At 36.4% G+C, this 26,448-nt stretch overlaps 1 protein-coding gene across 1 annotated transcript in view; it reads right to left on the reverse strand.

The window, feature by feature from the left end:
• Positions 1-26,448, reverse strand: part of KIF24 (kinesin family member 24) — a 78,644-nt gene that overhangs the window by 38,272 nt on the left and 13,924 nt on the right. The window contains exons 2-3 of the mRNA XM_045840509.1: positions 10,835-11,481; positions 4,995-5,184 (exon numbers count right to left, since the gene is read on the reverse strand). Coding sequence (XP_045696465.1) covers positions 4,995-5,184; positions 10,835-11,457 — 813 coding nt within the window. The 5' untranslated portion in view covers positions 11,458-11,481. The remainder of the gene's footprint in view (positions 1-4,994; positions 5,185-10,834; positions 11,482-26,448) is intronic.

Consider the following 26,448-nt stretch of genomic DNA (forward strand, 5'->3'; position numbering starts at 1 on the left):
TCAAACAGAACAGCAAGAAGAAACAAGAATTCAAAAAAAACCCTAGGATAGATTATGCAACCTCTGGGACATCTCCAAAGTACAACATCTGAATCATAGAGCTGGCAGAAAGAGAAAAGGAAGAGCAAAAATTGAAATTTTATTTGAAAAGATAATGAAAGAAAACTTCCCTAACTTGGTGAAAGAAATAGACATACAAGTCCAGAAAGCACAGAGAGTCACAAACAAGCTGGACCCAAAAAGGACCACACTAAGACACATCATAATTAAAACACCAACAGTTAAGATAGAGAATCTTAAAAGCAGCAAGAGAAAAACAGAGTTGCCTATGAAGAAGTTCCCATAAGACTATCAGCTGATTTCTCAAAAGAAGCTTTGCAGGCTAGAAGGGACTGGCAAGAAGTCTTCCAAGTGATGAAAGCAAGGACCTACAACCTAGATTACTCTATCTAAGAATGCTATTATTTAGAATTAAAGGGCAGATAAAATGCTTCCCAGACAAGGTAAAGCTAAAGGACTTCATCATCGCCAAGCCATTATTACATGAAATGTTAAAGGGACTTATTTAAGAAAAAGAAGAAGATTAAAATTATAAACATTAAAAATGGCAATAAACTCACAACTATCAACAACTGAATCTAAAAAACAAACTAAGCAAACAACCAGAACAGAGGTGTAGATAGATACACTTCACTTCCTCACACAACCAAAAGAAGGAAAACAATCAATTTGAAAAACAAAAATAACCAGATCTTATAGAAAATCAAACTGTATGGAAATCCAACAAGCAAGGAGTTAAAGAAGAACCATTCATTCAGACTGGTAAGAGGTATGGAGACAGGATGCCGGGGCGGAGAGGACACAAGGTGAGGCAGTGGCTGATAGACCAGGTGATTCCACATTTGCTGTGGATTGCGTGTGGGGAGAGACACAGACCACATAACCCAGGGTTGCAGAGCAGGAAACTAAAGCCTCAAAACCTCTGGCTGTAAAAACCTGTGGGGGCTGTGGCAGCAAGAGAAACTGCCATCTCACAGGAGGGGCCCGTGGGATCCTAGAACGTACACAAGACCACTCACCCAGGAATCAGCACCAGGCCAGCACCTAAAAGGGCACAATCAATCCACTTCTGGGAAATGAGGGAAATGACTGAAAGTGGGGCAAGAGCAAGTGGTATTGTTCCCTCTCTTACCCCTCCCCCACATACAGTGGTACAACACAGCCAAGTGCATTGCCCTGCCTGGTGAATACATAAGGCTCTGCCCGTTACAATGTAACAGATGTGCCAAGGCAAAGAAATATGGCCCAAATGAAAGAACAGATCAAAACTCCAGAAAAATAATTAAACAATGAGGAGATAGTCAACCTATCAGATGCAGAGTTCAAAACACTGGTAATCAGGATGCTCACAGCTTTGATTGAGTACAAATGCAAAATAAAGGAAGAAGTGGCAGCTATACAAATTAAATAAAGAAAAATATACAGGGAACCAAGAGTGAAGAGAAGGAAAGCTGGACTAAATCAAAGATTTGGAACAAAAGGAAGAAATAAACATTCAACTGGAACAGAATGAAGAAAGAAGAATTCAAAGAAATGAGGAGAAGCTTAGGAACCTCTAGCACAACTTTAAACATTCCAACATCGAATCTTAGGGGTGCAAGAAGGAGAAGAGGAAGAGCAAGAAATTGAAAACTTATTTGAAAAAATAATGAATGAAAACTTCCCCGATCTGGTGAAGGAACTAGACATGTAAATCCAGGAAGTTCAGAGAATCCCAAAGAAGTTGGATCCAAGGAGAAATACACCAAGACACATCACAATTAACTTACCCAAGATTAAAGATAAGGAGAGAATCTTAAAAGCAGCAAGAGAAAAGGAGACAGTTACCTACAAAGGAGTTCCCAGAAGACTGATTCCCATATCAGCTGATTTCTCAAAAGAAACCTTGCAGGCAAGAAGGGGCTGGAAAGAAGTATTCAAAGTCATGAAAGGCAAGGACCTACATCCAAGATGACTCTATCCAGAAAAGCTATCATTTAGAATGGGAGGCCAGATAAAGTGCTTCCCAGATAAGGTCAAGTTAAAGGAGTTCATCATCACCAAGCCCTTATTATATGAAATATTAAAGGGACTTATCTAAGAAAAGATGACAAAAATATGAACAGTAAAATGACAAGAAACTCACAACTAGCAACAATTAACCTAAAAAAAAACCCTAAGCAAATGACTAGAACAGGAACAGAATCAAGGAAATGGAGATCATATGGAGGGTTACCAGCGTGGAGGGGAAGTGGAGGGGTAGGGAAAAGGTACAGGGAATAAGAAGTGTAATTAGTAGGTAGAAAATAGACAGGGGGAGGTTAAGAATAGTATAGGAAATGGAGAAGCCAAAGAATGTATATGTACATATGATCCATGGACATGAACTAAGGGGCGAAAATGCTGGAGGGAGGGGGGTGCCAGGTGGAGGAGGATACAGGGGAGAAAAAAATGAGACAACTGTAATAGCATAATCAATAAGACATACTTTTAAAAAATGTTTATTTTTGCCCTGGCTGGTGTAGCTCAGTGGATTGAGTGCAGGCTGTGAACCAAAGGGTCACTGGTTCAATTCCTAGGCAGGACACATGCCTGGGTTGTGGGCCAGGTCCCCAGTAGGGGGCACACAAGAAGCAACCACACATTGATGTTTCTCTCCCTCTTTCTCCTTCCTTTACCCTCTCTCTAAAAAATAAATAAATAAAATCTTTAAAAATATGTTTATTTTAAGCCCTGGCTGGTGTAGCTCAGTGGATTGAGTGCGAGCTGTGAACCAAAGTGTCGCAGGTTCGATTCCCAGTCAGGGCACATGCCTGGGTTGCCGGCAATGACCCCCAGAAACTGCGCATTGATGTTTCTCTCTCTCTCTCTTTCTCCCTTCCTTCTGTCTAAAAATAAATAAGTAAATAAATAAAATGTTTATTTTAGCTAAACTGATGACACTGTTAGGGAGCAAGATTTTAAACACTCTTGCTGCTACTGACTTTTGATATACGTTAGTACTATCTTTTTTCTCTAATATTTTCTTTGTTCAGGAAATTGGAATGAAATATACAGGTTTGTTTCTTCGTTTTTTCACTTATTACAATGACATAAAATTTAATGGTAAGTAGTATGGTATACTACATGTATATGATCATATATACTAAGTAACTTGAGATTTGAAACGATATAATATTTAGTTAAATGAACACAAACGTAAGTTTCAAAATAAAACCCAAAGAATCTAGGATCAATATCTCCTATAAAGTTCTCTTTTCTTCTCTCTACAAAAGAAAGGAAAAAAAGATGGGGGGGGCCATTCTATCAGTTTTATATTATAGCATTGATAGGTAAGGACTTTGATCTATGAGAGCAAAGGTCCAAAGTTCAAACAGCTGAGAAAGTGCTACGGAAACTATGGGTATTCAATAAGTATTGATCAATGGTAATAACAAAGAAATAAGGTTATTGTGTTTTGGGATAATGGAAAATACAAAAGATAAGATGATGCCTCCTTGAGGGAATTATTGTGACAGAAACATCATTAAGGCAATCTTGGGTAGATGGTGATTGGATAGGGCTATTACTATGGCTGTAAGTAGCTATTACAACTAATTGTTCATTTGGACCATCTTCAAAATAAATATCTCCCACCTAGACCTAATAGACTGTGCATTGATCAGCAATCGATAAGGCTGTTAAAGTGATTGGGTTAGTTATACAGTGGCCTAGTAATTTAGTGCCCATAGAAAAGACTGAGTGTATTATTTTGAATGATACTTTTAAACCCAATTTTGGTAACCAAAGAAAAAGAACAATGCAAGTGTAAAAGGGGGAAATGTTAAAATGATTTCAGTGTTAAAAGATTTGTTCCAGTACAGTAAGATCTTAGCTGGCCAAGGTGAAATGCTAGCATACCAGATTACTCACTACTGTGTTTTCTCTCTACCAATCACTGGATTTTGAAGAGAGAGAGACAGAGAGAGAGAGAAGGAAGAGGAGGAGGAGGAAACGGAAGAGGAGGAGATGATAAATATAAGATGAATGTTCTAGGGAGGCAAATTTAGAGTAAGAGAAACTCCTTATTCCCAAATCTTAACTTCTGGTGGATTATCCCCTGGCTTTAGATTATTCACAATTGCTTCATAATTTTAGGAGTATTTAATTTACAGTATCTTCCATATATGTGTTTTGCTGCTTCCCTACAAGACTGAAAAGTTATCAGTTTAGCATACGTTCCTTTCAATACCAAACCCTTTCTCCTTGAACTTTTCATGACCATTCTGGCAGGGAGTGAACACTTTTTATGTGTCTGAGCAACTAGTGTTTTATTTAAATGCTTGTATGTTAGTTGTAAAGTTGTATCCCTGGATTGTATTCACCCACTGCAATCTACCCTGTACAAAGTGGCCTGCTCAAAGAGCCCAATTTCCACCAAATTAAGTCTAAACTCAAAGACAGCTGAGAGTCAAAATAAGCAGTTGGCTGGCAATCTGGAGCCTTCTTGCTCAAAAATATATCCTGCATTACTAAACTAAAGACTCACACTCAACAGAGAAGTTCACACAGTGAGAGACAGGTGAGAATTAAGAATGTATGATCATCTTATAGTCACTTTGGAGCATATGCTTGGTGACAAGTACTGCCTATCACCAATTCATTATTTAAATTCCTTTTATCCCCTCATTCTCTTTCTTTTAGCTAAATAACTATAATTAAATTCACATAAAGCATGTTAAGCGGATGTATCGTACAGCCCTATTGCATTAGCACAGAGAAGTTATGTTTTTGTATCTCCCATTTTTATTAAAAAAAATAAAGGCCTAGGGTATCAATGATTTAATGCAATTTACATCAGAGATGACCAACATCCAACCAAGAAACTGGAATTTAGAATTTGTATGTTGCCAAACAAAAAGCAAAACTTAGACATATTTAACATTAGTTCCAAATACAAAAGAAAAGCATCATACCTGCAGAATATATTGTGTGAGGTCAACCGCTTCTTTCTTCTCGTGAACAAGTAGAGTTTCTTTGTCTTCTACTGTAATAATATTAATTTCTCCACGACGTACTTCCCTCATGCCCAGAGGGCGCTTTCGAACACAAACTCTGATTTTCTCCATCTCAGTCCAAGGATTCTCTTTCTCTGAGGTGTTCTGTCTGATAGAGTATGTTAATAAGTAGGCCTTTATTTTTAAATAATAGAATAAGGTTACTTTAGAGATCAAAGTATCAGTACATTTTGTTATAAATTAGGTGAAGTATACATACAATGTTGCATATTAAATTTTTGACACTAAGAAAGTTATTAGCTAAATCCTACTGATTACTTCTATCTCTGTCCCTACTCCACTCCCCAAAAAACTCCTAGCCCTGACTGGTGTGACTAAGTGGATTGAGTGCCGGCCTGTGAATCAAAGGGTGACCGTCAGATTACCAGTCGAGGGCACATGCCTGGGTTGAAGCCAGTCCCCAGCAGGGGGGTGCACAAGAGGCAACCACACACTGATGTTTCTCTCCCTTTCTTTCTCCCTCCCTTCCCCTCTCTAAAAATAAATTAATTAATTAAAAAAAATTCCTGACCTCCCCTAAAAATATCACCCCCAAACCCTAAGAGTTTGCTTTAGCTCTAAAACATGTGTTTGGTTTCCAGATGTGGTCTTCAAAAAGGCTTCTAATGATGTATGATGGATGCTCTTTCTTTACATCTCCAAAATTCAGGCTAATCAATCTTCAAAATCTAATACAATATGCTGCACTAACCCCTCTGAGGCCTTTACAAGATCCAAACCCTTGTTTCATTTCAATTATTCTTGTACATTACTGTTTTTAAAATATTTTTACATTTTTATTTATTGATTTTAGAGAGAGACAGAAACATCGATTTGTTGTTCTACTTATTCAGACATTAATTGGTTGATTCTTGTATGTACCCTGACCAGGGATCCATCCCTCAACCTTGGCTTATTAGGATGATACTCTAACCAACTGAGCTACCCAGTCAGGGCTAGGTTTCTTGATCACTCAATGTAATTTCTTTTTTTATCTTATCTGAACTTACTAAATACCTTGAAGTATGTGATAGGTTTTGATGTATTTTTCCCCTGTTCTTCCCAGATATATTCTGCCTTTGTCTTATTCTCATACTTCCTTTTTTGCTCAACCCAATAGGTATTTATTTGTTAGAACACAATCTTACATTTCTTCTTCCTAAAACAATTTTACGACTGGTTCTATCCACCACTAATTCATCCTCCTATTCAGATGTGTTTTTTCTCTGGCTCATCAATCTTAACATTCAGAATATTTGAGGTAAATAGTTCTTGGGTTAGGGGTACAAAATTCATCAGGTTTACTTGCTGATCCTAATGGTGGTATGTATGAATACCATATATCTAAAAAAACTGACTACTTACCTATAAACTTTTTTTTTATAATTATAAATTTTTTTAAAAGATTTTATTTATTTATTTTTTAGAGAGGAAGGGAGGGAGAAAGAGAGAGAGAGAGAAACATCAATGTGCAGTTGCCGGGGGTCATGGCCTGCAACCCAAGCATGTGCCCTGACTGGGAATCGAACCTGCAACACTTTGGTTCGCAGCCCGCGCTCAATCCACTGAGCTACGCCAGCCAGGGCACCTATAAACTTTTAAGCTAGGTAACAAGAAGATAGAATTCTTGAAAGTAGGAGTTTTACAAGAATCAATGCCTTTGGTGTATATACTAAGAATGTCTTAGCAAGACAAATTAATTATTCTCTTCCTTTATACTTTTTTACACTTTAGAATTTGATTAATAGCCCCTAAAAAGCCTTTTTATAGTATATTTTATTATTTTTTAAATTAAATTTATTGTGGTGACATTGGTTAATAAGATCATATAGGTTTCAAGTGTACATTTCTATGATACATAGTCTGTATACTGCATGGTGTGTCCACCAAATAGTCAAATTATCTTCTGTCACCATATATTTTAAATAGGATATTTCACTATTATAATTGTTTCATATCAATTTCAATTTTATAAGCTCTATAGCTGGCTAGAAAATTACTTTTTGACAAGATCTAAATTAGTAAAAAGTGGCAAATGAATTTCTAACATAATGTATAAATGATACTCAAGGCTTTTAAAACATATTTTATTTTCTAACCAACATATAGCAGATTTTTTAAAGCATACCATTTTTAGGTTAAGTGTGGCAAAATCTTGGCCATCATTTAAAGTGGATTATAGGCCTTAGCTGGTGTGGCTTAGTGGATTGAGTGCTGGCCTTCAACCCAAAGGGTTGCCACGCTGGTTTGATTCACAGTCTAGGGCACATGCCTGGGTTATGGGCCAGGTACCCAGTGGGGGGCACACGAAAGGCAACCACACATTGATGTTTCTCTCCATCTCTTTCTTCCTCCCTCTCTCTAAAAATAAATAAATAAAATATTTTAAAAAATAAAAGTGGATTATGGGCATATGGGGGTTCACTGTTCTCTCTTTTTTTGCTTATGTTTGTTTTTTACAAGAAAAATAAAAAAAATTAAATTTTTACTGAATTTATTGGGGTGACATTGGTGAAAAAGCAAAATTTTAATACATCGTTTTAACCAGAGCTTTGTGTCAAAGTCTCTTGTTGTTGCTGAGTATTAATAACTTGTATAAAGCTAATCAAAGGGGACAGAAAATGGTCTTTTCAAAATGGACCAGGGACTTTAGGATGGGCCATATAGAAAAGGACTAGTTTTCAAGTTCAGGGGCAAAAAGAAATGAACATTGTTCTAAAAGGCTCTGGTTTTAATGTCCAATCTTCCCTAGAAGAAATAAACTGTATCTGTCTGACATGTAAAGAATTAAGACAGCTGGAGTTAGGTCTATTTGAAGTATTAAGTCAAGGCAACCAGTTCTCTAAATGCCTAAAATTCTGAGGCCAGCAATTTATTTTGAGTATATCTGAGCTGAAGCATCCAAAGAGATGCTCTTTGGATAGGATGACTCCCTAATAGCAAGCCTTAAATTGGTGGAGGAGTTTCTCAGCATTCTGAAACCTTGACTCCCACTTAGGGTATGAGTGAGAAAGCAATATTGAGAATTATTAGGGAAAAATGTGCTCTCTTGTCTCTATTTCTCTAATACAGACAGCCCCCAACTTAAATGATTCAACTTATAATTTTGTGGCTTTATGATGGTGTGAAAGAGATACACATTCAGTAGAAATCACACTTCAGATTTTTAATTTTGTTCTTTTCCCACACTAGTGATTTGTGGTAAGATACTCATGATGCTGGACAATGGCAGTGAGCTGCAGCTCCCATTTAGGCAAGAGATTAGGAGGGTGAACAACCGATATTCTCTAGCAGCAATTTTCAACCAGTGTGCCACAAGAATTTTTAAAACTAGAAATACCTGACTAGTTAGGGGCTCTAGCCTCTTTTCCCTTAGACTGTCAAGTAAAAAAATGACAATAGCCAATACAACAACAACCTTCTGATGTCAATGCCCTGTCTTGAACCATAAATATATAGGTTATATAATAGAATTGCATTTTATTGGTTACACCACATAATAAGGTTGTATCTGATTGGTTAATTCTTTGTACCAGAAATCTTTATACACAAGTATAGGCACCTGATTTTTTAAAAAGTCACTGGAGCAAAAAGGATAGGTAATTTACTAATTACTATTATCATCAATCAAAATCATACCTATTTTTTATATCATATCAGCAAAAACGTATTTTTTGGTGTGCCGCAGATTTTTAGTCATTAGTTTATGTGTGCCGTGAGACAAAAAGGGTCAAAAATCACTGCTCTACAGTGTACTGCATTGCCAGTTTCTTTTGTTTTATGGTCTGTGTGTTTTTTTGGGTGGGGTCTGTGTGAGCATTAAGGTAGGCTAAGCTAAGCTATGATGTAAGCTAGATGTATTAAATGCATTTTCAACTTACAATATTTTTAATTTACAATGGATGGGACATAATCCCACTGTAAGTCTAGGAGCATCTGTATCATAAACAATGGTAAGGTAATGATATAAAAAATGAGAAAGTTCAATTGAATAGCTTTTGCTCTGGGTTTGTCATGTGTCAACCTCTATAAATGTACTTATCTCACCATATGGTTGTTAGTCTGTCTTCCCACTTACGCTGTCCCCTAAGAGACTAAGAGTCTCCAGATAGCCTAACCTTTATACTATCCAGAATCAAGTCTAGCAGAAGTGGTATTTAATGTTTGCCAAATAAATGAAATAGCAATATTTAAACTAAAATATCCACTCTATCCAAATAAATAATGCAAAATGGTATCTTCATTCTTTTTATAAATAATCCCAATTTAGATATTTTAATTAGAAAACTTTTTTATCTTCACCTGATTTTTTTCATTGCTTTTTAGAGAGTGGGGGAACAGGGGCAGAGAGAGAGAGAGAGAGAAAGAAAGAAAGATCGAGTGGTTAACTTCTGGTATGAGCCCGAATGGGGGATGGAACTCCCAACCTGGGTATGTGCCCTGACTGAGAATCCAACTCTAGACTTTTTGCTCTAAGGGACAACGCTCCAACCAACTGAGCCATACCAGCCAGGACCCAATTTAGATTTTTATGTGTTGTTCAACAAAAGACTGTAATAGTCAAGAAAATGTATGTTCTTTCACCAATAGTATAGCAATAACCCTGGCTTTGATGATCTTGAGACCGTCTAGTACTTTCACTATTGAAAGAAGAAAACAGTACTATATGTTCTATGCTCTGCTAAACCACCCCAAAAGTTTTAGAAGTGCCATAAAAATTCACTTGTGTATTTCAAATTACTGAAGGTACGTCTGTCTTCAAAGCTGGGTAGTCTATTTTTTGGGGTGGTGGGGGACTAGAGAACTGGTTGGTTACGAGATCCTTTGAAACCTTAGCCAATATAAGACCAGATGTAAATACCATGCTTTAAGGTATGGATAATAGCTTTTAAAAGGAGAGAGAAAAGAAAATATGATTTAAGAAAGTATTTTGTTTCTCTGTAACTCACCATCTAAAACTTTTAAACAAAACAAGCAATACATACTATTTTAAAAATTGTCTTCTATTATAACAATATTAGTATTAAGAATCACTTGATACTTGACTCCTTAGGGACCTTATTTAAAATTCTAACTTGAAAATAACTTATTATCACCCTTACTCTCAAACCCTAAATTCTATCAATAGTGTCTTACTCTTCGCAGTCACCAAAATCATCCTCTTCTAGGGCTGGCTAGAATTGTAGAAGGCACTCAAAATCAGGACATTTCAATATGTGCAGGTAAACTAACTTCTCCAAAGACCTACTTAATTCAACTACGTGCTCTTTGTTTTTAACTAAGCTTTATATCTCCTGGTTGGTTTAAGTAAATTCAACACCCCAAAAAATATCCTGTGGGTTGTATAATTTTTTCCCCCATTTTGCATAAGGCTAGTTAACTGTTTTACCTTCATGGATGCACTAGATGTATCATGTTATACTACAATAAATAGAAATAGTTCTGCTATCAGAATAACAGTGGGTCCTGACAAGTAGCAGCTGCTTGATATACATGAACAGTATCATCTTTGTCCCATCTGGAAAGTCCTAATTCTGCGTTAATTTTCCCTTATCAAGGTATTTCTATTATCAGTGCAGAAGCTGCACCATCATTTTCTGTAAATGAGGAGTAGGTTGCACTCCTCTGGTCATGAAGAGGCCTGCCCTTGCCTAAGTCCACCCTCCCTTCAAAAAATAAATAAATAAATAACTAGATAAATAAATAAGTAAATAAGGAAAGAAAAAAAGAAAAGGAAGGAAAGAAAAATAAATTATTACCTGATTCCAGAATGAGGGATTCCATAGTTATATCCTGAAACATAAGAGACTCTTTGAATAATGGGAATATCACAATCCCCCAGTACTGGAGAAAAGCGATTTGATGAAAATAGTGAAGTGTTAGTTTCTGTTTGCCCATAGGAATCAGTAGCTATGGCACTCAGAATTCTTGTTTTTGTTTGGTACTGGGAATCATCTGGTAGCATGTGCTCCAGCACTTTGAAGTAATTAGATTTCTGTTCATTTGCAGGAAAATCTGATAAATTGCATATTTCAAACCCATAATTGCTGGTAATTCTATCTTTGCTGTCAGCAGGAGAATCAAAGTGCAATTGTCTGCGAGGTCCAGATCTGGGTTCCCGAGGCTTGCTGTACAGGCTGCTTGTCTGAAGAGGATGTGCTGGGCTACTGACTGCTTTATCTTCTTCCTGCATAATCTTAATGATTTTGATAAGTTGGAAGAGACGTTTGCGGTCGTTCATGTTATGGACTCCCAATTTGGAGTAGTCCTTCATTGTAACTTTTGCTAATTCATCTATTTTCTGAAGGCCAACGGCAGTAAAATGAGGATAATACTGTGCAAGTTCAGCTTCACAAAGACATTCATACAACCAGGATGTCATTTTTGTGAACAGGTTCTATAAACTCTGAAGAAAAAAAAAGTCACTCATTTATAATACAGTAATGTATAATACAATTATTCTTTCAAAAATGAAAATCACAAAGCATGCAGAAAAATCCATTCTAGCATAGCAAGTTTTCAATAAATATATTTTTCTTCCTATGTGATTAAACAGCATAGTTTAATCACATATATAAAGATACTTACTATGCATTTGTAGTAACAGATATAGTTTATTCATCTGCTTAATAAAAAGAGACTTTCAATTGTATATATACATAGCTACAGGCCACACACATTTAACACAAGTCACTTACTTATTTCTAGGGAGTTCTTTCCAAAGTTGCACTGTCTACTTTACACATGCCACAAACTACTGAAACATTGCTCCCAACCACTTATTGTAGCAGGACTAATTTTAGATGTTCAAGTTAATGTCAAGGCATGTTGCACAACTGTTTCCATGATTAATGAACAAAGGCTAAGAACTCTTTTAGAATGGAAAGCAGAATTAAATAGTATACCACAAAGGATTAAAAACTAATATAAGTCTGAGAAAATCACATTTGTATCTGCTGAGTACTGGTAAAAGCTAGACATCATTAATTTGGAATCTACTGATGCACAATTTCGAATTATTCTACAAGATAGATGGTTATAGCTGTCCACCTGTACAGAATATGAATAAAAGAGTTTACCTAGGAAATTAATACTATGGTCAAGATTTTAAATGACTGCACATTAAAATGTTTAATATGCCAGGATATCTAATGAAATACTAACAAGTGATGGGGCAATAACATATAATTTTGGTCTATTATTAAAATCAGGACCCTGAAGAGTATTCCATTCTACTGTTAAGTTCAAGTTCATGAGACTATTTAAAAGTCAGCCAGACACATTTTCTTTTTTAAAAGTTTATAATTTAGTTTCCAAAATTTGATTAGTTCTTGGTAAAGCTTTTCTGTTTTTCATTTTAATTTACATTTTGTTTTCATTCTAGGAGAAACAGAAGTCAGGGGTACGTTATAATGATGATTAAAGGACCGTGCATAATTAACTTCAAAGGAAATGCTACTTAGGCTAAAGAAAAGGCCAAAGGAGCTAGCTAAGCAACACATCCTAAACTCATCCTGCCCTTTTTCTTTTGTGGCAGACTGGGGAAAAAAAGCCACAAATTATTTGCGGGTCCTTCCATCAAGAGATGAAATCTATTTCTCCTTCCACTGCTGGCCTTGTGACTTGTTTTGGCCAAGAGAATATGATAGAAACAACACTGTGTGACCTTCACGCCTAAGCCTCAAGAGTCCTTGCAGCTTCTGCTCTCTTGGAACACTTCTGCTGCCCAGCCTGCAAGCCATCATCAGAGCAAGATGTGAGAGAACAGACATTTCCAGGGGTATCAAACTCATTTTCACGGGGGCGGGGTGTGGGGGGGGGGTACATCAGCCTCGAGGTTGCCTTCAAAGGGCTGAATGTAATTTCAACTCCTTAACAGTTAAGAAGTAGTTACATTTATACAGTCCTAAAATTATTTCAGCCCTTTGAAGGCAACCGGGAGGGTGATGTAGCCCCCAGTGAAAATGAGTTTGACACCCCTGTTTTAGACTAGTTAGCCCATGCAGTGCGACCAGATAACTGCAGGCACATGAGTGACCCCAGATGAGACCAGAATTATGTAAGCAAATAAAACAGTAATTGTTTTAATCCACTAAGCTTTGGTTTACACAGTAGTAGATAACTGCAATACCCTTTCTATGAGTTTTTAAAAAATATTACCTGTATTTATTTATTTTTAAAGACAGGGAAAGGGAAGGAGAAAGAGAGAGAGAGAAACACTGACATAAGAAACATTAATCAGTTGCCTCTCATCTCCACCCTGACCAGGACCAAACCTGCAACTCAGGCATGTGCCCTGACCTGGAGTCAAACCAGCAGGCAACCTTTTGCTTTGCAGGAGGATGCCCAACCAACTGAGCCACACCAGTCAGGGCCTATGACTTTTTAAATGTTGCATCTTTGCCAGAAGTGTTTCCAACTCCCTCTGCCTACTAAAATGAGTTATGCTCATCCTTTCAAGATAGCTCAATAGATACCCCTCACCCGCATAAAACCTTCTTTCATCTCTCAGCGTCTTCTACAATTTTATTGCCAAACACCTTAATGTAGTAGTTAAACCAGGCCACAAAACCCTTTACTACTTTTTCTTCCACTTGAAATACCTGTCTTGCCCAGGAAACACTCTTATTTATATTTTTCTTCAGTAAGGTACGCCCTAGCTAGGGATAACTGGTATTTCTTCCATACTTCAATAATAATAATAGTTAGTACATACTGAGCATTAATTACCTACTAGGCACTGTTCTAAGTACTTTATTTGTTAACCTTCAAACAATCCTATAAAGTAGACACATGCGTGACCTGTAGGAAGTTACTTATTTAATGGCTCTGAAACTCATTTATCTCAACTGTAAATGGGAATATAACAGTCCCCACAATTCCTAGGATTAGTACTCAATGAGGAAACACTTTTACAAGTCTCAGCACAGTGCACAGCACATACTTAGTGCCCAATAATTGTTGGTAGTAATTACTACTGTGATTGTTAACAGTATTATTATCTTCACCACCTAGCTCAGAACCTAAAATAGAAAACATCTTCAGTATTTCCATTTTAAGTTATTTCTAAGTAGTTATATTCCCCACCTGTCTCAGTCTAACCCAGGGGAATGGGTTAAGTGGTATGAAGTCATCTTACTTTCCACAGGCTGTACAAGATCCTGTATTTCAGCCCTGGCTGGCGTAGCTCAGTGGATTGAGCACAATCCGCTGCGAACCAAAGTGTCGCAGGTTCGATTCCCAGTCAGGGTACATGCCTGGGTTGCAGGCCATGACCCCCAGCAACCGCTCATTAATGTTTCTCTCTCTCTCTTTCTCCCTCCCTTCCCTCTCTAAAAAATAAATAAATAAAAATCTTTAAAAAATAAAAGATCCTGTATTTCACACATCCATTTCCTTGGTGACATACCAAACATTTCCCAATCTAATTCTGATAATCATGGCTTCTATTGCCATCTCTTAATAAGTACTTGCAAGACTAATATATTCATATTGCATTACTTAGATATCCTCTAATATGGGGTGGGGGAAAAGGCCAGAGATAGCAGTAATCTGGACATAAAGATTCAAAGTATCCAATGGCTTGCTTCTTCATAAATTGGCAGCATGGTGCCTTTCTGAGCCCTGTAGTTAACCTATGCTCTTTTGTTTTAAAATTAGATAGGCTTCTTTGTACCACATTCCATTTTACAAAGGTCCAACCCCTCATAGATACTTGAGCCCCATCCCAGATCCATAGAAAGAAAAACCTCCCAGGTTTTTGTGGATACAGACATAAGAATACTGAAAAAGTTCTCCAAGTTATTATGAATGTACTATACTGATCTAGATCTATCGAAATTACAAATGCAAATATACTAATCCAGCAATTTCACTTATAGGAACTTAGCCTACAGATATTGTATACAAGTGCAAAATGACATAGATATAAAATTATTTATTGCAGCACTTTATGAATAGCAAAGAAATGGAATAGAGACTAATTAAATAAATTATGGTAATCCATTAAATGGAATACTATGAAGCAATTACAAAGAATAAGTAAACACTCAATATTTTATTGAACAAAAAGAAAGCTCTCCAATATATTAAGTGACTGAAACAAGTTAACAGTTTGTATAGTAAAGGTACCATTTGTTAAAGAAAAAGAGATCATCTATTTATAATAGATCTACATATTTGCTTATCAGGCAGAATATATCTTCGACAGGATATAAAAAAAAGTAATAATACTGGTCTAGGAGAAGAGGAACCAGTTGGTGGAGGTCAAGCATGAGAAGAAGACTATCATATACCAATAAATGTTGGTGGTTATTATTACCTTTCCTATTGTTATTTCTAGTTCACTGCTATCTCCATTACCCAGAGCAGGACCTAGAACAGCTGTTTTTTTTTAAATATTGAAATTATGTGACTATATTACTTATTTAAAAAATATATTTCTAATTTTATCTACCTCCTGATCTCCCAACCTCCCCAAATGACCTGATACAATTTCTTGTTGCTATTTTGATGTTTTCCCCCAGCCTTCTTTTCTTTAATGCATTTTTTTAAATTATATATAACACTGTACTGATAATGATACTGCAGTTTACACTTTAACATAGGCACTTTCACATACTTTTTGTTATAGCCATTAAAAACAATCCACACTCATAAATAATGTTTGCTGAATAAATGAATTACCCCAGGGAGATGAGATTTCTCTCTCCAAACTCCTATAGTGTTTGGATGGTAAAAGTGATAGGGCATTTATTACAGACTCATCTACTTTGAAAATATATTGCCCACCTTGTTCCAGAGATGATGTAAGGTAGCTCTGCCTTATACTGTAATGTCAACTCTTAAAAAAAAACAATGTGATCCCACTCAGCCTAGCACTGTACTAGATAGATGTGCAACAAATATTTGTTGAATGAACAAAATCTGCTTAGGACATAGGACAAAATGTTCCACCATTTCTACTTTTTACCCAAGGCAACTAATGATTAGAAGAGCCCATGAAGCCTGCTTCCGTGGCTATGGAGCCATTTTCTCTGTTTCCTAATTCTCTACAAGTCCCATAACCCAAAGTAAAGAAGACAACTAGGATTCTTACAACCTAGAAGAGCCTAATACACACAATGTCTTTACCAACATCACCCGGAACACTGCATATAGTTAAAAAAAAAAAACATTTTATATAACAAGGCTAATCCTATTATTTCAGCAAATAGTCCAGTCATACTACTTTGATGATCTCATTAAAATAACATTTATTGAGTTCTATTTTATGGCAAGCCTTATGCTTAGGTGCTTTAAATAAGCTATTTAATCTGGTTAAACCAGAATTCCATTTAAAAATCCTACAGGAGTGAACCCTAAAGTAAAGATAGTGTTTATTTACTGGTTGTCATTAAAGATTGATAATTTCAATGTAAATTACTCTTTTTTAAAGATTTTATTTATTTATTTTTAGAGAGAGGGGAAAGGAGAAAGAGAGGGAGGGAAACATCAATGTGTGGTTGCCACACATATGCCCCCTACTGGGACCTGGCCAGCAACCCAGGAATGTGCTCTGACTGGGAATCGAACCGGCAACCCCTTGCTTTGCAGTCCAGTGCTCAGTCCACTGAGCCACACCAGCCAGGGCTAAATTACTCTTTAAAATCTTAAAATTAATTTTATTATTGGGCTTATTTTTCAGTGGGTAGAAGAGGATGGGAGCAAAGGATCATCTAGATGCCTGATTAGATAACTAGAGAGGAGAACAAACAAGTCCAAGGCTGATGGTCTGTTAAAGGGATAACCTAGAGCAAGGGTCCCCAAACCTTGGGCCATGAGCCTGTATTGGTGTGTGACATGTTAGGAACCAGGCCACACAGCAGGAGGCAAACAGCAGGTAAGTGAACCTTCATCTGTATTTACAGCAGCTCACATCACTGCCTGAACTCTGCCTCCTGTCAGATGAACTGTGGCATTAGATTCTCATATGTGTGCAAACACTACTGTGAACTGCACATGCAAGGGATCTAGGCTGCATGCTCAAGAGAATCGAATGCTGATGATCTGAGGTGGAGCTGAGGCAGTGATGCTAGTGCTGGGGAGCTGCTCCAAATACAGATTATCATTAGCAGAGAGGACTGACTGCATGAAGACCATAACAAAATTGCTTGCAGAGGCATATCAAAACCCTACCAGTGAGTGGAAAAGTGACAATTAAGCTGCACCTGGTAGCAGGCTATAAAGCAATCTCCCCTTCCCCAGTCCATGGAAAAACTATCTTCCACAAAACAGGTCCCTTGTGCCAAAATGGTTGGGGACCACTGCCCTAGACTATAAATTATAGCAGTTGCCCAAACAAAGGTCATAATCTACAAGTAGCAATAGGTCTCCCTTGGGAAGGGTAGGGAGAAAAAAAAACTACATAAAACTAAAAATTTTCTCTTTATACAAATATATTTAAGTATATTTGGATTCAAGTTTCCAAAGTATCACTGAAACGAACTTTATTTGATCTCTACCCCGGGATTTTTGCTTTAGATCTCCTTAGGCAGGCTTGTCAGGATAATGACCCTTCTCCATACATCTACCCATAAATGCATACTTTCACTTTAATTCAATGTTTTATTTGTAGCTATGTGTTTTATTGGGGGGGGGCCTTCATCCTTCTTAGAAACAGGTTAGCTATAGTAATAAAATACTGACATGTCAAGTTTATTAGTGGATAGAAGGTAACTAATACTAAAGCACTGGGGCACACATCATAGACATTCAATAAATATAGACCCTTAAAACTACCACTGGCACCAAATACATTCTTATTCTGTAGGGAGGAAGACAGAAGAGAATAGACAGCAAAACATTTGCATGGTTTCTTTTTTTCTATTTTAAGGTGTCAAGTAACATTTTTATTTAAAACATGTCATTAGACTACCAAAGAGTTTGCTTAGTAATAACTAGTACAGAAAATTACTAGATTAGAGGCAAAATCCAGGATTCAGTTGGGGCACATGCAAGAAGCAAACAATTGGTGTTTCTCTCTCACATCAATATTTCTCTCCCTCTTTCTTGCTCCCTTCCCATGTCTCTAAAAAATAAATAAAATCTTTAAAATAGATCCCAAAATCATTCCATCTCTAAATTAATTTTTTAAATTATGGGTGAATGGAATTAATAGCCCTTTAGGTTCTACTGATATCAAGATTTGGGATAGTGTTCATCACATGTCCCCCAGTCCTTGGAAGTGACTCTAGAATGAAAGGATTCCCAGACTAGTGCTTAAAAACTATGATTCTGCAGCCTCTCGAAAGAAGTAGAGTTAAAAGGCTGAAAGGGAACTTTCCAGAGAAGAGTAATCACATCTTCTGCCCTCAGAGATGGTAGTGTTGGAGAAGATGTGTAGTAGGTCTACAGAAGGACATTTTAGTGTATCTCTCACTGTTCTGTCTTAAAAATGAAAAATAACTTGTTTTTGTCAGTTTCAAGATGTATTTTTTCAACACAGTGATTCCATTTTATTACTTACATTTAATCTTTATTGTATTTTTTCCATTACCATTTAGTGCCCTTATACCCCCCTCCACCCAGCAATCACCACACTGTTGTCCATGTCCATGAGTCCTTTCACTTTTTCCCATTTCCTCTGCCCCCTAACACCCCAGTAGCTGTCACCTGCTCTCCATCTACGAGTCTGTTCCCCATTTTCCTTGCTAGTTCAGGTTATTCATTAGATTCCACAAATGAGTGGAATCATATGACACTTGTTTTTTTCTAGCTGGCTTATTTCACTTAGTATAATGTTTTCCAGGTCCATCTATACTGTCACAAAGGATAAAATTTTCTTCTTTGTTATGGCCGAGTAGGATTCCATTGTGTAAATGCTCCATTGTTGTTTTATCCACTTATTTACTGATGGACACTTGGGCTGCTTCCATATCTTGGCAATTGTAAATAATGCTGCAATGAACATAGGAGTGCTTATGCTCTTTTGAATTAGTGTTTTGGGTTCTTTCGGATATATTCCCAGAAGTGGGATGGCTGGGTCAAAAGGCAGATCCATTTTTAATTTTTTTAGGTATCTCCATGCTGCTTTCCACAGTGGCTGCACCAATTGGCATTACCATCAGTGCACGGGGTTCCCCTTTTCCACATCCTCACCAGTGTTTGTTGTTTGTTGCTTTATTGAGGATAGCCATTTTGACAGATGTGAGATGATATCTCATTGTGATTTTAATTTGCATTTCTCTGATGATTAGTGATGTTGAGCATATATTCATATGTCTATTAGCACCTGTATGTTCTCTTTGGAGAAGTGTCTATTCAGGTCTTTTGCCCATTTTTTAATTAGGTTATTTGTTTTTTTTTGGTGCTGAGTTTTTTAAGTGTTTAAAAAAATATTTTATTTATTTATTTTTAGAGAGAGGGGAAGGGAGGAGGAAAGGCAGAGAAACATTGATGTGAGAGAGATACATCAAGATACATCAATTGGTTGGCTCTTGCATGCCCCCAACCAGTAACCTGGCCCAATACCCAGGCATGTGCCCTTGACTGGGAATTGAACCAGTGACCTTTCAGTTCAAAGGCCAGTGTTCAATCCACTCAGCCACACCAGCCAGGGAGGTGTTGAGTTTTATAAGTACTTTATAAATTTTGGGTATTAACCTCTTATCAGATATATCAGTGAATATGTTCTCACATTCCGTGGGTTGTCTTTTTATTTTGTTGATAATTTCCTTTGCTGTGCAAAAACCTTTTAGTTCAATGAAGTCTCATTTGTTTATTTTTTCTTGTTTCCCTTGCCTGGGGAGATGTAGCCAATAAAAATTTCTACAGGCAATGCCCAAGATTTTGCCGCCTATGTCTTCTTCTAGGATTTTTATGACTTTAGGTCTAACATTTAAGTCTTTGCTCCATTTTCAATTTATTCTTCTGTGTAGGGTAAGAAGTTCTAGTTTCATTTTTCTGTACGTATCTGTCCAATTTTCCCATCATTTATTGAATAAACTATCTTCAGCCCATTGTATGTCCTTGCTTCCTCTGTCAAATATTAATTGACTATAAAGGTATGGGCTTATTTCTGGGCTCTCTATTCTGTTCCATTGATCAATGTGTCTGTTTTTATGCCAAGTACCATGCTGCTTTGATTATATGGCCTTATGGTATAGTTTGACACTAGGTAGCATGGTTCCTTTAACTTTGTTCTTCTTTCTCCGGATTTCTGTTGCTATGCAGGTCCTTTTGTGGTTCCATATACATTTTTTAAACATTTGTTCTAGTTCTGTGAAATATGTCATTGGAATCTTGGAAGGACTTGCTCTGAATCTATAGATTGCAGGTACTATGGACATTTTAATGATGTTAATTCTTCCTATCCATGAACATGGTATGTGCTTCCACTTATTTATATCTTCTTCAATTTATTTCCTTAATGTCTTATAATTTTCCATGTACAGGTCTTTTACATTCTTGGTCAGATTTATTTCTGTTTTTTTTTTTTAAGCAATTGTGAATGGGATTGTTGTCTTATTTTCCCTTTCTGTTAGTTTGTTATTCTCATATAAAAGTGCAACTGATTTCTGGATATTAACTTTGTATCCTGCTACTTTGCTGAATTCATTTATCAGTTCTAGCAGTTTCTTGGAATCTTTGAGGTTCTCTATGTACAGTAACATGTCATCCATATATAAAGACAGTTTTACTTCTTCTTTTCTAATTTGGATGCCTTTTATTTCTTCTTGTCTGATTGCTATGGCTATGACTTCCAGTACTATGTTGAATAAGAGAGGTGAAAGCAGACATCCCTGTCTTGTTCCTGATCTTAAGGGGAATGCTAGTATTTTTGCCCATTGAGTATGGTGCTGGCAGTGGGTTTGTCATAATGGCCTTTATTATGTATAGGTATGTTCCCTCTATTGCCACTTTGCTGAGTGTTTTTATCATTAATGGGTGCTGGATTTTATTAAATGCTTTTTCTGCACCTATTGATATGATCATGTGATTTTTATCCTTCACTTGGTTTATGGGGTGAATCACATTTATTGATTTGCATATGTTGTACCAACCTTGCATTCCCAGAATAAATCCCATCTGATAATAGTGTATGATCTTTGCTGCATTCCTGTATTCAGTTTGCTAGTATTTTGTTGAAGATTTTAGCATCTATGTTCATCAGGGATATTGGCCCAGAATTTTCTTTCACTATAGTGCCTTTATCTGCTTTTGGAATTAGGATAATGCTGGCCTTATATTCATTTTTAAATGGATATTTTCTCATATAACTACAATGCCATTATTATACCTAATCAAATGAAAAATAATTTTTGGTATCTTATACTCAGTCCATAATCTAATCACCACAATTATCTCAAAAATGTCTTTAAAATTTAAAAAAAATATCTACCTTGAAATATATATTTTAAAAATATATTTGCATAGCCCTGGCTGGTGTGGCTCAGTGGATTGAGTGCTGGCCTATGAACCAAAGGTCACCATTTCAATTACCAGTCAGGGCACATGCCTGGGTTCCAGGCCAAGTCTCCAGTTGGGGGCATGCTGTTTCTCTTCCTCTCTTTCTCCACCCCCCCCAAAAATAAATAAAATCTTTTAAAAATAAAATAAAATAAAGTATATTTGCATAAAAAGCTTTTGTTCAAATCAGAATCCAGACAAGGTACACATTTGATTCTTATGTCTCTTAAGTCTTTTTTACTTTTTTAAAAAAGTACCTGGGGTTTGTTTTTGTTTTGTTTTTTTTGTTTGATTGTTTCTTTGCTTTCTATTCAATTGATTTGTTGTAGAAATCAAATATGTTCCAAGTATGGGACATACTTATACTAAAAAAAAAATCACTCACTATTAACTGGAAATTCAAATTTAACTAGGTGTCTTGTTTTGTTTTGGCTTAATATGGTAACCCCATATAAGAATCAAGTTCCACATTTTAGGTAAAAAATACTTCATAGGTGCTACCATGTGCTTCATACTACATCACATCAAAACATAACACAAATGTCTGCAAACTGCAGCCTGGTTCCTTCATTGTAAAGTTTTTCCATCAACCAGCCAATTTACTGGTTTCATCCACTGACAATAGCTACCTGCCTCAATTATTTTCTTAAGAGGCTTCAAAATGGTGATTTTCTGAATCTATCATTCTTTATGGAATTTATCTGAAAACAACTTTCTGTCAAAAACTAAGGCCAAGAGTTAGCCAAGAGTAGTTTATAGCCAAGAGTAGAGTTTATATATGAAGACAGACATAAGGTATTATTTCCTTTTAATCTCCATTTTCAAAGTAGTAGTGCCATAGTTATTTTTGATGGTATGCAATAAGTTCTTTTGGGGGGGGCTTGGTGGGGGATTAAAATTCATTATTAATTCATGGGTTTTTAATATATTTCATGTATTCCAATTAATTGTTTCAAGTCTTTGACACCTTCACCTTGTACTTTCCTGGACAAAACCTAAAATTGGCTTTCCTCTAATAAACCAGAAGTAGCCACCCATAGTCCCACATCCAGCTAAAAGTTATACATTCCCAGCAAGAAAGGATAAAGAAAGCAGAGAGGGCTTGTGCATTAGGGAAAGAGGAAAAGAATGAGCATAACACTGGCCTTTCTCTTCCCTTTGTAGATCAGGAACAGCTCTTTACAGCCACAAGTAGCTTATTAATACAGAAAGGTCACTCACTACTCCTTTCATATTTGACTTACTGAATAGTCTTTCTCTAGGTCAATTTTCAACTTCAGTGTCAACTCCAAACAATTAGTTGTGGCTTCTGGAAGGCCTTATTATTATTATTTTTTAAAGATTATATTTGTTTATTTTTAGAGGGGAAGGAAAGGAAAGAGGGAGAGAAACATCAATGTGTGGTTGCCGCTCACCCCCCGCCCCACTAGAGACCCGGCCTGCAACCCAGGTATGTCCCCCAACCAGGCATCGAACCAGCAACCCTTTGGTTCACAGGCCTTTGCCCAATCCACTGAACTACACCATCCAGAGCTGGAACAACTTATTAAGAAGGACTTTGGCCCTGGCTGGTGTGGCTTAGTTGGTTGGCACACTGTCCCTTAACTGAAAGTTTGCAGGATCAATTCTGGTCAGGGCACATACCTAGGTTGTAGGTTTGTTACCTGGTCTGGGGGGCGTACAATCCCCAGCCAGGGTGCATATGATCCCTGGTCCGGGCACATACAGATACCCAGTTCCAGCATGTATGGAAGGCAGCTGATGGATGTTTCTCTCTTACATCAATGTTTCTCTCCCTTCCTCTCTCTAAAAGCAATAAAAAAAATCTCCTTAGGTGAGGAGTAAAAAAAGAAAGAAAGCAAGCTTTGGGGCATTTACAATTAATAGAATACAGAATGAGAATCCAGGGGCTGGAGGGTGTCAAGTGATTTCCATTTTACTTCTTGTGCCCCTTCTTAAATTTGAAGAATTTACCATTGATACTTTTGTCACACAGTGACTATAAGGATGTAAATGGAGTTCCTCAACATAAAGGTGATAGGATATAATAAACACTAAGAAGCAGAAAAATCAAACAAATGGAATAAAAGGCCAAAATTTATAATAAGTTAAATATTTCAAATGTTTTAAGAAATGTGACTGATCTCAAATGTCTTCTACCACTACTAGTTCATAAAGATTCAGAGAAAAATGAAAAATGGGTAAAGGAAGAAGAGTTAGATGCCAAGGTTGATGATTGTTGGCTTGGTTTACTTAAGCATTCCTGCCCCCTTAGCTCTAACTTTACTGGGTAATAAAGAGGAGAGAGGGCAAATATACAGCCTACAAATACATATCTGTGCTGCCTTTTCCCTCTCCCACATCCATAATAAATAATCCAAACCTACTTCAATGTTCTTTCTTATTAAGCTCTGAAACAGCCTTAGAATCCTCCTTTTTGGATGCATATGCATAATATTGTACAATTGCATAAGTTTTGACAGCTATGTATACCTGTAAAATTGCCACCACAATTAAAATACATAATGTCATTCTCAAAAGATTCCTCATGCCTCTTTACATCCATCCTCCCTACTGCCCCTGGACCTAAGCAACCACTGACCTGTTTTCTGTCATTATATTAGTTTGCACTTTCTAAAAGTTTAATATAAATAAGTTATACCATATATTCACTTTTGTATCTGTTTTTTTTCAGCTAGCAAAATGATTTGAGACTTATCCATAATGCACATATTGCACACACATACACACACACCTATTTTACTTAGGAGGTGAAAAATCAAAATGAAGCAATGAGTTGCCCAAGATAACACAGCTCTCAAGTGGTATTTCTAAGATTAGAACTTAGGTCTTCTCATGGCTAGTCCCGTGTGTTTTTCCCTACTCCATGCTGCCTCTTTCAGAAGTAGCTGCAAAGAGAGTCCAATTGCCAGCCCCGCTAACAGGCCTGCTATCTACCCATCTCAGCAGACTAGCTGCCTCCTGCAGATCTGTGTAGCAGCATGGAATGTCACAGTTGCCACTACCAGGAAAATACCCTGCAAATCAGCAAAATCCAATAGAAGACAGATGGGCAGGTTTTTACATGTAAGGGCCCACTCACAATGAATGCCACAAGTATGCAGAGTTCTCCTTTCTGACAAACCCACAGCCTGTTAGGTCTCAGCTGTTGGGGTAACAATCAGAAATAGTCTTGGAAGAAATCCAATTGGCAGAAATTCAAATTTTCTTATCCTGGTGACCAAGAAAATAACTGGAAGGAGAACATATGAAACTTTATACACAATTAAGGAAGTTTATTCACATTTCAGGATGTGGAAGAGATCCAACTATTTAACATGCTCCCTCAAATTCTCAATTTATCTACCTAAACTATGTAACTCTACCCACTAAAACTGCCTGAAACTGAATTTAGAATCAGATAACTCTCAGTCATTTAGCTGTGTAACCTTGGGCAAAAATCACTTACTTTCTCTAAATTTCAGTTTCCTTCTCAAAGGATGCAGTAAGATATTTACATAAAACAAATTTGAAAACTATAAAGTAATCCAAAAGGATGGGGTGATGCTCTCTTATTCAGCACTGGATCACTGTGCTTGGCATGTAGGAGTGTTGACTCATTAGAAACAAATACATGTGCCATGTGAGTGACTTTTAAAACTATTAACAGATGGTTTCTATTACAGTAAGTCCTCACTTAACATCGTTGATAGATGCTATAACTAAGTGAAATGACATATAACAAAACCAATTTTACTATAGGCTAATGAATAAAAAACAAGAGTTATGTCCCTCAGGTATCTCATCAATGTGATAACAAAACAACATTATTTGAGGACATGCCATATTTGACTGATGAAAAGCTAAATATATAACAAATCAAAAGGTAAGGGATTAGAGATACTGAAGTAAATGTATTATACTTACAAAATATACTAATTAACAGTAACACTATGTGTAAGCTTCTATTAATTTAAAACTGGTTCACTAATGACAATTGTACTTTTCTCTCCTTCATTGTAATAATTGACATTCGTGCCTGATTACCATATAAGAACACTTGATACAAATTTGTCATGTGTATGTACAGTCTAAATGATTTTTTTCAATAAACTTTACTGAGGTATAATTTATATATAATAAACTAGACCCATTTTAAGTGTACAGGTCTATGAGTCTTGAAAAATATTTACCCATGTAACCACATCAATCAAAATAAAAGCAAGACAATCCCATCAATCACCTCTAAAAGTTCCTAATATCCCTTGGCAGTAAATCCTCTCCTCTGCCCTTGGCTGCAGGTTATCACTAACCTGCTTTCTGTCACTACAGATGAGTTGTATTTTCTATATTTTCTCATAAAATAAAATCACATAGTGTCATTGTTATTTTAAATTGATATAATATATGGAGACCAAAGAGATTTTCCCCTTTGTAGAATATCCATTTGGTGTGACTTTTTCTTAGGCTATTGAAAACAAGTTAAAATGACCATACTATTTTTCATATTTTTTTCACTAACCTAAATAATATCTGCTAATAAAGAAATTTCTTAAATCAGTGTAAATGCTTTTATGACAACCTGAGAAAAACAAGGCATTAGTGAAACAAATATACATATAGAGTCAATAACCTGGAAAAAGTATTCCATATTTTAAGAAATGTTTGAAGCAATCCCATGGGTGGGTAGTTAGGATGTTTTGCTGAAAGAGTTGTGTCCTCTACTTTTAGGGGAAGACAATTCAGTAACTAACATGAACCCAGGAGAAGATATTATAATTTCAAAAAACCTGAAGAAAATATCAGAATCTACTATTGCCTGCTTTTATAATTGTCCAGATCATTCAATATTTCTAATAAAAGTATTTGGATGCTATAAAAAAGTAGAACACCTAGATCTAAAGTCTATGTATTCCTTCCTGAT

Source organism: Phyllostomus hastatus, unplaced genomic scaffold, assembly GCF_019186645.2.
Source record: "Phyllostomus hastatus isolate PE091 unplaced genomic scaffold, TTU_PhHast_1.1 phas_contig_34, whole genome shotgun sequence".
Taxonomy (NCBI): domain Eukaryota; kingdom Metazoa; phylum Chordata; class Mammalia; order Chiroptera; family Phyllostomidae; genus Phyllostomus; species Phyllostomus hastatus.